We start from the raw sequence: 13,729 nt of genomic DNA, 5'->3' as shown, positions 1-13,729 counted from the left end.
TCCTCGAGAAGTCCAGCAAGGAGTTTAAACTGCCGGAAAAGAACGTTGCCAGACACGCGTCAAAAAACACGAAGGGCCCGCTTCAACAGGCGAACAGGAAATACATGCAATCACGACCACCACAGAGGAAGTCGTGGGGCGGGCAATCCAAGCAGTACCAGCCCTCTCCCCGCAGGTCATACTCAGCGAACAACAGAACACACAAAAAACGCATTTAGAGGAGGTGAGTTTTTTGGCTGGTAGACTGAAGCATTTTTCTGAAAACTGGAAAACAGTCACATCTGATGGGTTTATTCTAGACACCATCGCAGGTTTTAAAATTCCATTCAAAACTGAAATTCTTCAAAAGCAACCACCTTGCGAACCTTCGTGATCGAATACCGATATCGAAGCCGTTACGGAGCAAATAAATAAGCTATTGCAAAAAGGGGCAATTCGTAAATGTGACGCTGAAGATGGTCAGTTTATATCGAGAATTTTCTTAACGCCTAAATCGGATGGCTCCAATCGTCTAATACTAAATCTTAAACCTCTTAATGAGTTTATAGAAGCAGCGCATTTTAAGATGGAAGATGGCAGGACGGCGCAAACGCGTTACTTCTTTTATGCTTTCCCTCCCTTCTCGGTGATTATAAGAGTACTAAGGAAAATTGAACAAGAAGATTCACGGGGAATCCTAGTAGTACCAGACTGGCCATCGCAAGCCTGGTACCCGTTGTTCATGAGCATGACGGAATCGAAACCCTTAAGATTTGAACCGGACATTGATTTGCTACGCTCCTTCAACAGGGAACCCCATCCACTGTGGCCACAGTTGTCGTTGCTAGCAGGGATTTTATCAAAAAGGCGTTAAGAATGAGAGGACTCTCTGAAAAAGCAGCAACAATCGCCTTTGCTTCAGTCACCGAATCGACGCTGAGGCAGTACGAATGTCCAATCAAAAAATGGCGTCGGTTTTGTACTCGAAAGAGTTTGGACCCCTTAGCGATGAACTTCACGGAACTCCAAGACTTCCTCGCCGAAGAATTCCTCAACGGTGCGTCGTATACGACGATTAACTGTTATAGATCGGCTCTATCGTTTATATTTGGCCCTAGGACCGCAGAGGATCCAGGGATTAAAAGGATATGCAAAGGCGCTTACAAGCTTCGTCCACAACTACCCAAGTATAATGCTACCTGGGACCCGAAGATTGTACTCCAACTTCTCGCCACGTGGACACCCAACGACAATATCACACTAGAGCAGCTTTCCAGCAAACTAGCGACGCTGCTAGCCCTAGTGACGGGTCATAGGATACAAACATTATCGTTGATCAATATTACTGAGATAACTTTATCAGAGGAAAAAATAGATATTAAGATACCCGCCCAAATCAAAACGTCTGGGCCGAAGAGAAAACAGCCTTTACTGACCCTACCGTTTTTCGAGAAAAAAGAGATTTGCGTTGCTCAAACGCTACTTGATTATTTGACAGCGACACAAAAAATTCGTGGAGACACTGAAACCCTATTTTTATCGTTCAAAAGACCGCATAAGGCAGTGGGCACGCAAACCCTAAGCAAATAGATCAAAAAAGTTGTAAAAGAGAGCGGGATCGATACTGACCGTTTTGGAGCTTACAGCGTTCGTCACGCATCGACGTCTGCGGCAAAACGCGTGGGCGTCAACATAGACACAATTAGAGCAACGGCAGGCTGGACGAAAGAGTCTAAGACCTTCGCAAAGTTTTACGATCTCAATATCGTAGAGGAACAGACGGCATTTGCCAAAGCTATATTAAGTTTATAAAAGTAGGTCTGTATCCTCGACGTCGTTAAGTGTAAGCACAAATTCCTTTTTACCTAACAAAATAAAAAAAAAAAAAACTAATCATATAAGTGTAGAAATTTCGTTCACGCCATATGAACCATGTAAACTTTGAGTTGAGCGTGAATTACATGGGGTTGAGTCGTAACGTAGCTTTAAACATCTACCAAGTGATCTCGAGGAAGAAGCACGAAATACAATTGATCGATTAAACGAACTTACCTGTAAGTGATGTTCAATCGTAATTGTATGTAGGGCCTCTTCCGAAAAGATCAGTCCCCCCCGGAAAATACGTTTTTCTCCTTCTTCCCATAGCTGATTGAAATCAGCCCCATACACGTTACGACAGAGACCTAGAATAATGAGCTACTATCCGAGGGCGGCCACCGCGAGGGCGCGGGGGAGCCACCGTCTCGTAATTTTAACTTCGAATAGGTGGTAATATCGGCACAGTGTGGAGGACTACCAAGTGATCTCTTCGGAAGAGGCCCTACATACAATTACGATTGAACATCACTTACAGGTAAGTTCGTTTAATCGATCAATTTTATAGATCAGCATGCTACTTGAACCACATACTTGTCTTGATTTTGCAATGAATTACAGATTCTTCTACAAAAAAATCGGAGATACGGTACATCGAGAGCAACTAATTCTCGATCTGGAATAAATTTTTAGCGACTTTTTATATCCGCGCGTTCTGTCATTTCTGTGTAGCGTCGTTGGCATGGGGGTGAGTTTCGGGTGTTGGGGTCGAGCAACAAAATCGGAGATACGGTACATCGAGAGCAACTAATTCGCGGATCTGAAATCAATTTTTAGCGAATTTTTATATCCGCGCGTTCTGGCATTTCTGTGTAGCGTCGTTGGCACGGTGGTGAGTTTTGGGTGTTAGGGGTCAAGCAACAAAATCGGAGATCCCACAGATTCACCTGATTCAGTGATTTATTGGTTGAAAACAATATTGGTTGAATATACAGTACATTCAATTATATTTCAAGCGTATTGTTCTTACGTGACGACTTGGGGGTGGTTTGCGGAGCAAGGGTTGATTCTTTCAGTTCGAAATGAGTGTATTGTTCGAGCAACTAATTAGCAACAAATTCTCATCATTTTTTCGTTAATGTTTCGTCATCCGTTTGCCTGGCTTTGCCAACTTTTTTTAAACTTGACATCGCCCTTAATTTCGGCGAAATTACTGGAGCAACAAAATCAAAATTTGGGGAACAAATTAGCAACTAAAGAGCACTAAATCCCCATATAGGTCATTTTCGATTTTGATGAAGTGGTTATTCCAGCTTAAGAGACGTAAAAGAAACACCGATTGTGAGAAGGAATAATAGAGTTTGGAAAAAAATCTATTATACTCGATTAACCCTTTCGGCCCGATCGGTGACTATGATCACCCAACGCCCGACGCTCGCTCTGTCCGATTGGTGACTGTATCCTTTGTGAAGAACACAATCATTATAGAAGACTGTTATTAGAAATGTGCAACATTGTAGGTCACACCAATTCTGTTAATCTTAGACAAGATGTTGAACATTTAAGTAATATTTACAAACCTCTAATCTCCGCCCACACAACAAATATTGTTTAACCTTAACTACATACAAAAAAATTTTTTTTTTCCCCATTATACAGTCCTTTCTACATAACTTTTCTTACAAAATATTTATTGTTTTTCTGTATAATTGTTTATAATAGGTTCACCTTCACTCTGTATTACATTGTTTTCTCCCATCAGTCGTTATTCACCTGTTGACACAATTGGTTCAACCAACAATATTTCGTTAGACATGTGGAACTTAATTATAAAGAGCCTACCTCCACTTCTTTGACACCTGTGAATTAATTTTATTGCTTAAAAGACCTTCTTTAATAAGCTTTTAACACAATGACATACTGACTGTGAAGAAACATAGTTCTTTAATCTTTTTAATTAATGACTTCCAACCATTAACTTCCACATATAAATTAACTTGAAGATTGACTTTGTCTACCGTCACTCAAAAGAACACTGTCTCCACCACTTGTAATTGTGAATTCGACTACATTTTAGTCCACTTACTTAATTCAAAAGGTAAATAACACTTAAAGTCATCCTTTTTTCAATTAATCATAAGGTTCTTACTAATCAACAATATATAATAGCTCTAAGAGTATTACATCTACAATATTTAAGTCTGATTACTTCTAGTACTATTATTTATTCTATAAAAAATCTTTTTGTTATTCTTGACAGTTAAAAAATAAATCGTTCTGAGGAGGGCCCATATCCGGGTCGAAACGTTAACTAAAAATACATTTTCTTAATTGACCGATCACCAAGATTCTATAATAGATTACATACGAGGTCGAGAATTCTTATTCATCAATTGGTGACTGTAGTCACCCAACGCCCGACGCTCGCTCTGTCCTTGCGGTAACTGTAGTCACCCAACGCCTGACACTCGCTCTGTACGCACGGTGTTCCGCAAGTACGGACGCTTGCCGCGACTGCTCGGTCAGCGGGGACGGCGCGACGTAAAATGCGTCCGTAGCGAAAGGGTTAATCGGGAAGAAATAATGGACTGAATCGAAAATCGATTATTTTTGGGCATTCTTAATGCATGTCTGGCTGTATTATGCAATCCTCAGTCAATACTATCAGCTTAGAAACGCAACCTTGCTACAGCTGGTACAGAATCGAATTCAAATGCTTCTTGCATTCAAACTCACCAACTGTTGATAAAAATTAACAGTTCGTATTTTGGTATTTATTCAATCCTAACAAAATTACTGCCACATCGTATGAATAAACAGAATTTCACTAACAAGAATTAATATTTGCTTTTTGGTTTTAACATATCCAAAATCAGTGGCACAAAGTAAGTGATAATACAATCAGCACCGGCTCTTCGCATCGCTGTCAATACTTCATACAGTACACTTTCCAAATCAAGTGCTCCACTTTGAGCTCCATGGTAAAGCATTGCATATTCACCAGACACTTGGTAAACAAAAAGTGGGTACTCGGGATGCGCATCTTTAATTTTCCGAACTACATCCAAATAAGCTAAACCTGGCTTCACCATGAGCATATCAGCGCCTTCTGCTACATCTCTAGCCTGTGAAAAATATAATTAGATTTTAACCATCGTAAAAATGACACCAAGTTTGATTTATGTATACTTCGATCATTGGTCAAGTTGATGAGTACGAATGAAGGAACCATAAGGCAAATTACATAAACCAAAATTATGTTGTGGATCTGCACAAGAGGTATTCCACGTCAAATTAGTGAATGATTGACCATGACATTCTATATTTTTAATAATGATTTTTCCTGTAATAGTATACCTGAAAAACGTCTATGAAATTTTTTATATTTCTTCGACCACCAGTTTTCAGCCTACGAAATCTGAAACCCATCTCAAGAATGATCTAATTGATTTTCAGAAACCAAAGTTGGCAATATTCTGATGCAATTTGAAAATTTTCACAAACTTTTCACGATGGAAGTACGTTGTTTCCATTTTATAATCTTGAAAAATGGTTCAAAAAATATATATTTACAAATTTTACTTTCATGTTAAGTAATCGTCGTAAATTATCTGCCTTGAGACCGAAAGCACCAAGAGTGAACACCAATAGAACATGACGTCACCTAAATAACATGATATCACTGTAACGGTAACAGATTCTGGGCTCTATCATACAAAACATTCGCGTTGAAATATATTGAAATAATATTGAAAGTCTAAAGGAAAAAAAAAAAAATAATACTTTTACCCTACAATTTTATGTGAGAGTTTTAAATTACTATGGATGTGCGGGTACTCGAACTCGGGTTTCGGTCGGGTTTTTTGGCAATCCTGAAATTTTTGGGTAGTCCGAAATCTTCGAGTACCCTAAATTTTCGCATATCTAACTCGAAAGTAATCCATTTTACCCGACCTAACCCGACCCAAAGAATTTCAGTACCCGCACCCCTACTGGTCGATAATAAAATTACAAACGCTCGTATTCGAGAATTAGTTCTCAACCCTATCAATAGTACCGCACAAAAAAGTGCAACTTTCATATCTTTGTGCTCCATTTACGTACATACTAGGAAATCATTGAAGTAAGTATGTATGTATTTTACCAGCGGCACTGTTAAGAGAGAATGCGGAAAACGCCGGGGTGTAGTATGATAGTGGGGGAAACGGCACTATTGGGAGTAGCGCCATTGAGAGATTATACTGTATTCCATGATGATGTACTAATGAAGCAGGCAGGTATGAAAGAATTCAATAGTATATTCTTCGGTGAGCCGCTAGTCGGATTTTTTGAGAATAGAACCTCCAGAAATCACAATTCCAGACGGCTACGAAATAGTCCTTCAAATCGTCCGGGATTTCGGAAGTGTCATATGTCCGAAATTTTGAAAATCGCTCTTTACTTTAGAAGTCCCTGTATTTTTGGAGAAGCGAAAACAGCCGTGACCAAAATTTTGTAAAACCCCGCAATTTTCGGCAAACCCGAGATTTTTAAGGAACTCGAGTTTTTGGGCAATCCGAAATTTTCGAGTACCCTCCCCAACCCGACCCGAAGAATAGTACCCGCACACCCCTAGAAATGACTAATCAAATATTTATATTTGATTTTTGAGAATTAATGGTCTTTTTTTCAGTTAAGTTTAAAAATTCATAATATAAAAACGGATAGCTGAAAAAAAATAATTCTTTTTTTTCGCGTGTTCTCAGGGTTTACATTATCACAGGAAAAAGTCTTGGTAAAAATGAAAAATATCACGTTCATTCCTACACTCAATTGATATGGAATACTCGATAAGGATGTTTACAGTATAAACAACGAATATTATCTTACAGCTGCTCTTGCTGCAAGCCCATTACTACCTGGCGGTAGCTGGTAGCATTTTCTGTCCCCAAATTGCGGAGCAGACTTTGAGGCATCTCTGAAGGGCCCGTAAAAACCTGATGCAAATTTGACGGCGTAGGATAAAACTGTAACTTTATTTGGTAAATCAGCAGCGGCTAAAGCTTTCTTTATTGCTCCAATCCGACCATCCATCATGTCCGAAGGTGCCACGACATGTGCTCCTGTACAGTTTTGAAAATTGACCAAGTATTAATACGAATTCTTAATAAGAATTGATTCAAGGCTTGTCACGTTTACGAAATTTATTTTTCTTGTGAAATTTGCCATCCTATCATGAAATCAAATCAAATCGTTATTTCGGATTTTCAATTATAATTTTATGATCTCCTGAAGTATTTACTTACCGCCATAATCATGAATTATTATTTATGAGGAAATTACTTGCTGCCTGATAAATAGTTGAATATCTAAATTAGTGCTTGATTACTAAATATTTCAAGGTTTCATCAACTGTACGAAACTACGAAAATTGCCTGACAGAATTCAGCAGTAGTGGCTTGCGTATAAAAAGGAACCATTCAGATAATTGTGATTATCGAATTTCATCAGTTGAAACATTTTGTACTTGTAGCTCTCATATTTGAATTCCGGTTTTCAGCATATTACATACACTATTAGTTTTTGAACAAGATTACTACGTTGAATATCTCATTCCTCACCAGCCTGACCATATTTGACAGCAATCTTGCTAATACGTTGGATGGAAGCTTCGTTGTTGATGCGACCGTCAGAGTGTAGTATTCCACAATGCCCGTGTTCAGTATACGCACATAGGCAAACATCACAAGTGATTAACAAGTTAGGAAACCACTTTCGAAGTACTGGTATTGCTTGTATAACTGGATTTTCACTACTATCTGCATTGGAACCAGTTTTGTCCTATAGTTACAAATTTTCAAATGAGGATGAAAAGACACTTGTTATAATTTCTACCAAAATCATAGCATATCAGATCCTATAACCTTGATCAAGTGACTTGGAACACCGAACAACAGAACCGATTGCAACCCCTTTGCTATCAACGGCTCTAATATTTCTTTTAAAACATTAATTCCATACCGATATACTCCAGGCATACTTGGAATCAGCTCCTTAGCATTGGGTTCATCCCTGAAACAGGTAGTGAAAGATAGGTAAATTGGTGTTTTCCTCAATGATGGTTGAGTTATTTAGGAAAATGTAGAGGTGTTTTTGTCGTAGGAATGGGAAAATATTCAACTCAGTACAAGACTTTTATTCAAGATTTCAACTCAAGTGGTCTCATTGTTTGGAAAACCAAAACTGTTCTACGCAACAGCAATACTTACTGGTATGATCAAACTATATTCTTGGTAATATTTTGTTAACTTTTTGTATACTGTAGATGATACCCTACGTAATGTTTTGTTCAATTTGTTTTGTACAGTGCCGAACATATATACTTATAAGTTCGAGTATGCTCTTTTGGAGTTGTAGTCGAATTTGGCACTGTTGAATATATCTCAAATTAATCAAGTCCACGTATTTCAAACGCAAAATAGGGCATAACAATTCCAGTCTACATACAATTCTGAACGAAACCACTGTAATGCATTTTCATTCAATGAAAGAATAAAGAAATTACATAATTACAACGAATTTACTATCTCGATTTTATGAAAATGTGTTGGAGTGGTTTTGTTCAAAATTACATGTAGAATAGCGCTGTTTTTTGCGTTTGAGATACAAGGATGATTCGAGATATGTACGACAACGTCGAAGTCGACTAGGGCACTCCATTAACGTGCCACATTTGAAGACAATTACAATTATGAAACTTTGTCCCGTTGATGTTTTTAAAAAGGCACGCACGAGCAAAAACGCCATAATGAGTGGGTTTATAAAACTTAAGATTTTACTCACAATATAAAAATCGGATACATCAGATTCTTCGCTGTAATTTCGACGTTCTGTGATTGCCATTGTCGCAATAATGGGTGAAATATCCCACTATGTAGAGTGTGTTTAGCTTTAACTGTTGCCATTTGTTAGGTTTTTAATCACATACGTTTTCAAGTACCGTTGGGCTGGATACTGATATGAATAGTTAGGAATGATCTACACTTGATGTTAAAACATACTTTAACATCTTAATGCAGTGTATTCAATGTTTTATTTATCTTTTTAGTTCGAATCGAGCTCCAATTAGATCCGTTCACACTTCAATTCCGGTGTTAACCTAGCTTTAACTATGAGAGGTCGAAACCAACTGTAAACTGTAAGTTGAATATGTAGCGCGAATTGGCATGACAATATGTTAAAAGACAGAACTTCTCACAACCTCCGAACCGCAGTTTATACGACGCATTAATGTCGACACTTTATAGAGGGGAGGACACGGTGCGGAGAATATACTGCAGTGGGAGTGATCGTTGACTGAAATATTCTCCGTCAACATATACTTATATAAGACTGCTAGCGCTGAGTTATTTTTCGCAACAGCTGCCGGGTCAGAAGCGGATTTGAGGGTATTAGCAGTTTCATGTATTATCAACCAAGTAACTGACCACGCCGGTTAAAGAAGTTCTTCATAACCAACACTGTCGCGTCCAATACGTTGCTAACATACCGTCGTCATTGGGAGATTAAAAAGTTGGGACATTCCACACAAAAAAGATCTACGCAGAAATTATGCAAGAAAAAAAAGAATGTCAATCAAATATGAGTGTCTCATTTAGAGGTGTCCACTTAAAAAATACATTGATGCGTTTTATTCGATGCAATACATCGGAACCTTGCATGGATGTCTTTCGATACATCGCTTAAAGTCATCGATGTTTTTTCGACGTCGAATACTTTTATGTTTTTTAGCTCACCAAATAAAACGAAAAATATGCGTCAACAAATGTCATTTTATTTATCTCATACCTGTTTCTTTAAAATCGCCAAGAGAAAGTGTGACCATAGTTTACTATTCACCATTTCCAGCTAAATGCAGAAAGTTCGCTGTCTTTCTTTTGATCCGTATAAACGCAGAGCAGCCCCATGACACCGGCCTGCTTTTCCTATACGATAAATTCAAACGCGTTTTATCTTGGAATCTGAAGTTCTTGAAATCGCTTTATAGAAATATTTTATTACAATACCAACAAAAACATACATTTTTAAGTCTTTAATCACTTAACATCAATGCTGTTTAGACAGTCTTTGCAGAAACAAAAGTTTGTAACACAATAAATTATTGGCCCAAAAACGGTTCTCTAGCGATACGTGACGGACTTTATTGAAAATATTGAATTTTATACACGATTGTCGGCTAGATACATGTAGAATTTTTTATTATTTTATTTCAAAAAATTGGTTCACTATCAAATAGTTCTAAATGTACTACAATCATCTACAGACGAACTATAAAGGATTCCGTTAATCAGATTACATTAGATTAATGGTATGTCGGCTAAACTCATATTAATTTATTAATGCGAGTGTGAAACCATATTACGAGATCCTTGCACTACCCTGCAGAATTACCATATAATATTATCGTTTTAGTACTATAATCGGGCTCCATATACTTAGCGCCAGCTCATCTACCCCGATTGGAATAATTCTTTCAGAAATCGTTTGTGGATCGTTAGTAGGCATTTGATAGCGTATTCCCGGCGTCTGATTGTCAATAGTTTATGTATAATGATAAAAACAAATTTTCCTAGGGAATTTGAGTGACGATGGCCCCTAATTAACCGTGTTTTTGATTAAACGCAATGTTATCAATATGCAATCGTTTGTACGTCGTTTGTCGGTGTTCGATAAAATATTTTTATCAATATAATATAATTTATCAACGTTTGGAATCCAGCAGTTTATTTGTAAAACAATAAACAATTCTGTTACAATAATATTTCTGGGGGGTTTTATCGATTGTGGGGAATTTCCCCAGTTCTAGGGAATTTCCCCAAGGCTGATTTTAGTAAGCTTCTATTTTTCATAAATTTTTATTTTTTTAATCCTCAACCGTTTGTAGATCTTTTGTAGGTGTTTGATAGTGCATCTCCGATGTTTGATAGTGCAACGTTCATGTTTAAAAATGAAAACAAATTTATTTCGGATATTATAGTGACGGTAGAATTTTGTCATTGAATAACATTTCATTTCGTTTGTAAGCGTATACGTTGCAACGTGGCGTTTCAGAGCCGCCCGTCACAAGGGCACATAACGGAGAGAAATGTCTAGCAAACGCGTCCGTGGCGGGGTACTCCAACCGAACTCGATACGAAATAGGCAATAACTACTACTAACTAATTCATTCTTTGTAAATTGTGTATTTCGCGCTCCAATGCACGCTAACAAGGTTCTTGGACGACGACGATCTCGATCACCGAGGGATCAACAGCTACCTATAGTATATACCTATGTCGTGATAAAAACAATTCAAATTAATATGAACGATAAAGAAGACCGATACCGATGGCTCCTCACACGGGTCCGAGTTTGGGTTTGGAGTACACGTTGAATTTTTTTAATTCTAATCTAGATGCATTTTGGATTCGAAAACTTCTAGTACGGCTGAAATTTGAAAAACCGTACTAAATTTGGCACCATCGTACTAGCGTACTGAACAGTAGACAGAAGTACTGAATCTATGTGAATACTAGTACAATTGTACTAACAGAGATGAGTAGGGAGATGTCCAACGCTCGCGTTTTAGGTGATCCCACCAGAGTGGCGCTGAAACGTAGCGGTGAATCGAGAAGTAGAATTTTGTGATCATCGCTTCGGTCGATGCTGCAGAGTTCTTTTAGGGCTACACCAACATGATGATCATAAATATGCTTGGTGGATAATACAATCGCACGTTCTCTGTTGTTTGCGTGTGTGCGGTGCTCGTAGGCGAGTTAGAACGTAGTTGCGCGGGCATACCCACACGGCAAAATGCTCGGCTCACGGACGCACGCACACCACACACCGTCGGCCACAAGCGACTAACCCCAACGTTCTAACACACACTGGGTGGATTGGGTGTATATATGGGGCATTTCATCCAAATTCAACATATTCATTCGTTATCGTATGATATAATCATTTATATCAAACATTATATCAATACGATAACGAATGAATATGAAATATTTGGGCCTCCGGATTTTGAACGTAGGCTCGTAGTGAGTAAAATAATTAGCCGAATGAAAAGAAATATAAGAATGAAGATTTAATAGGGAAAATTTAACAGAGCCTCATTCTATTTTCCGATTTTTCCGATTTTTAATTATTGTGCAGCGGTGTACACTGACATAACGAGCCAGCAACAGCTACAGCTCCAAAGAAAACTAAATGCCTGCGTCCGGTATATTTGTAAACTATCTAAGTACGAACATGTCACTCCGTGCTTTGCTAGCCTCCGCTGGCTCACACTTTGGTCTAGAAGAGAATTTTTCCTGGTCTGTTTATTATACAAAGCTCTTGTGTTAAATCAAAAGCCACTCATCAAAAGAGATATGCGTATTCTTGAACCTCGCGTTCGCCGAGGGGATGTCAGGCAAGACTGCTATGAGCTTCCGCGCTGTCGTGGTGCCAAAGATCAATTGTTCATGATCGCGGCTGCCATGCCTTGGAACCTGCTGCCGGCCTACTGTACGACTCAGCCATCGTTCCAAGAATTTCGTAGAATCTGTTATAAGTATTTATTAAATATCGAATCGAGCTAGATCACTTGACATGTTGTTGTCGATGCTATTATTTTATTTTATCTTGTTAAATGTCATTTTTATTTTTTATTTTTGAGTTATAATTGCTGGTAATGTGCGATGTGTGGGTGATGCGAGATATATTGTGTATGGAACACTATACTATATTTAAACCCTGTTTATTGTTTTACTTATGTCTGTCATTTATATATTTATATAAGTCTCGAAATCAGAGACTTGGTAATTTCGAGGAAAGGTGGAGAAATCACGACATGTGAAGTTGCAGTAAATAACTGTAATTAAAAAACACAAAGTCATAAAATGACGTTTACAATTGAATAATGTTACATTAACTAATATTGCAGATGTATATTACATTAACTTTAGCACCGCACCTGAATCAATCACAATCGTCGGTATCTCGTAGTGATTATGTATAGCTTTATCCTGAACTATGCCGTATGACCGCTAACGAGCGACTGTTGATTCCGCTGTGTTTTTACTCGACGTCTCCTTTAGTTGTATACATAACAGATCCGTGACGTACCTGAATGGGAGACCAATTGACACCTTATCAAACTCACATTTATAGTGTACTTCATTATTCTATGTATTGTCTTATTGGACGGCCGCAAGGAGTCTAGGCTCCACGGCCGATTAAATAAACATTATTATTATTATTATTATTATTATTATTCATATATCAAGTAATCTAGCTCGATTCGATATTTAATAAATACTTATAACAGATTCTACGAAATTCTTGGAACGATGGCTGAGTCGTACAGTAGGCCGGCAGCAGGTTCCAAGGCATGGCAGCCGCGATCATGAACAATTGATCTTTGGCACCACGACAGCGCGGAAGCTCATAGCAGTCTTGCCTGACATCCCCTCGGCGAACGCGAGGTTCAAGAATACGCATATCTCTTTTGATGAGTGGCTTTTGATTTAACACAAGAGCTTTGTATAATAAACAGACCAGGAAAAATTCTCTTCTAGACCAAAGTGTGAGCCAGCGGAGGCTAGCAAAGCACGGAGTGACATGTTCGTACTTAGATAGTTTACAAATATACCGGACGCAGGCATTTAGTTTTCTTTGGAGCTGTAGCTGTTGCTGGCTCGTTATGTCAGTGTACACCGCTGCACAATAATTAAAAATCGGAAAAATCGGAAAATAGAATGAGGCTCTGTTAAATTTTCCCTATTAAATCTTCATTCTTATATTTCTTTTCATTCGGCTAATTATTTTACTCACTACGAGCCTACGTTCAAAATCCGGAGGCCCAAATATTTCATATTCATTCGTTATCGTATTGATATAATGTTTGATATAAATGATTATATCATACGAT

General features: G+C 38.1%; 1 protein-coding gene across 1 annotated transcript; it reads right to left on the bottom strand.

The window, feature by feature from the left end:
* Positions 1 to 4,398: 4,398 nt before the first annotated feature.
* On the bottom strand, positions 4,399 to 9,120 carry LOC124175126 (delta-aminolevulinic acid dehydratase). The gene is made up of 5 exons (XM_046555052.1): positions 8,617 to 9,120; positions 7,698 to 7,845; positions 7,395 to 7,614; positions 6,664 to 6,896; positions 4,399 to 4,919 (listed from the first exon to the last, which is right to left on the bottom strand). The coding sequence occupies exons 1-5, from the start codon at positions 8,736 to 8,738 to the stop codon at positions 4,632 to 4,634; spliced, it is 1,011 nt and encodes a 336-aa protein (XP_046411008.1). The 5' UTR covers positions 8,739 to 9,120; the 3' UTR covers positions 4,399 to 4,631.
* Positions 9,121 to 13,729: the final 4,609 nt, after the last annotated feature.

Source organism: Neodiprion fabricii, chromosome 1 (genome assembly GCF_021155785.1).
Source record: "Neodiprion fabricii isolate iyNeoFabr1 chromosome 1, iyNeoFabr1.1, whole genome shotgun sequence".
Taxonomy (NCBI): Eukaryota; Metazoa; Arthropoda; class Insecta; order Hymenoptera; family Diprionidae; genus Neodiprion; species Neodiprion fabricii.
This window is presented reverse-complemented; position numbering and strand designations above follow the sequence as displayed.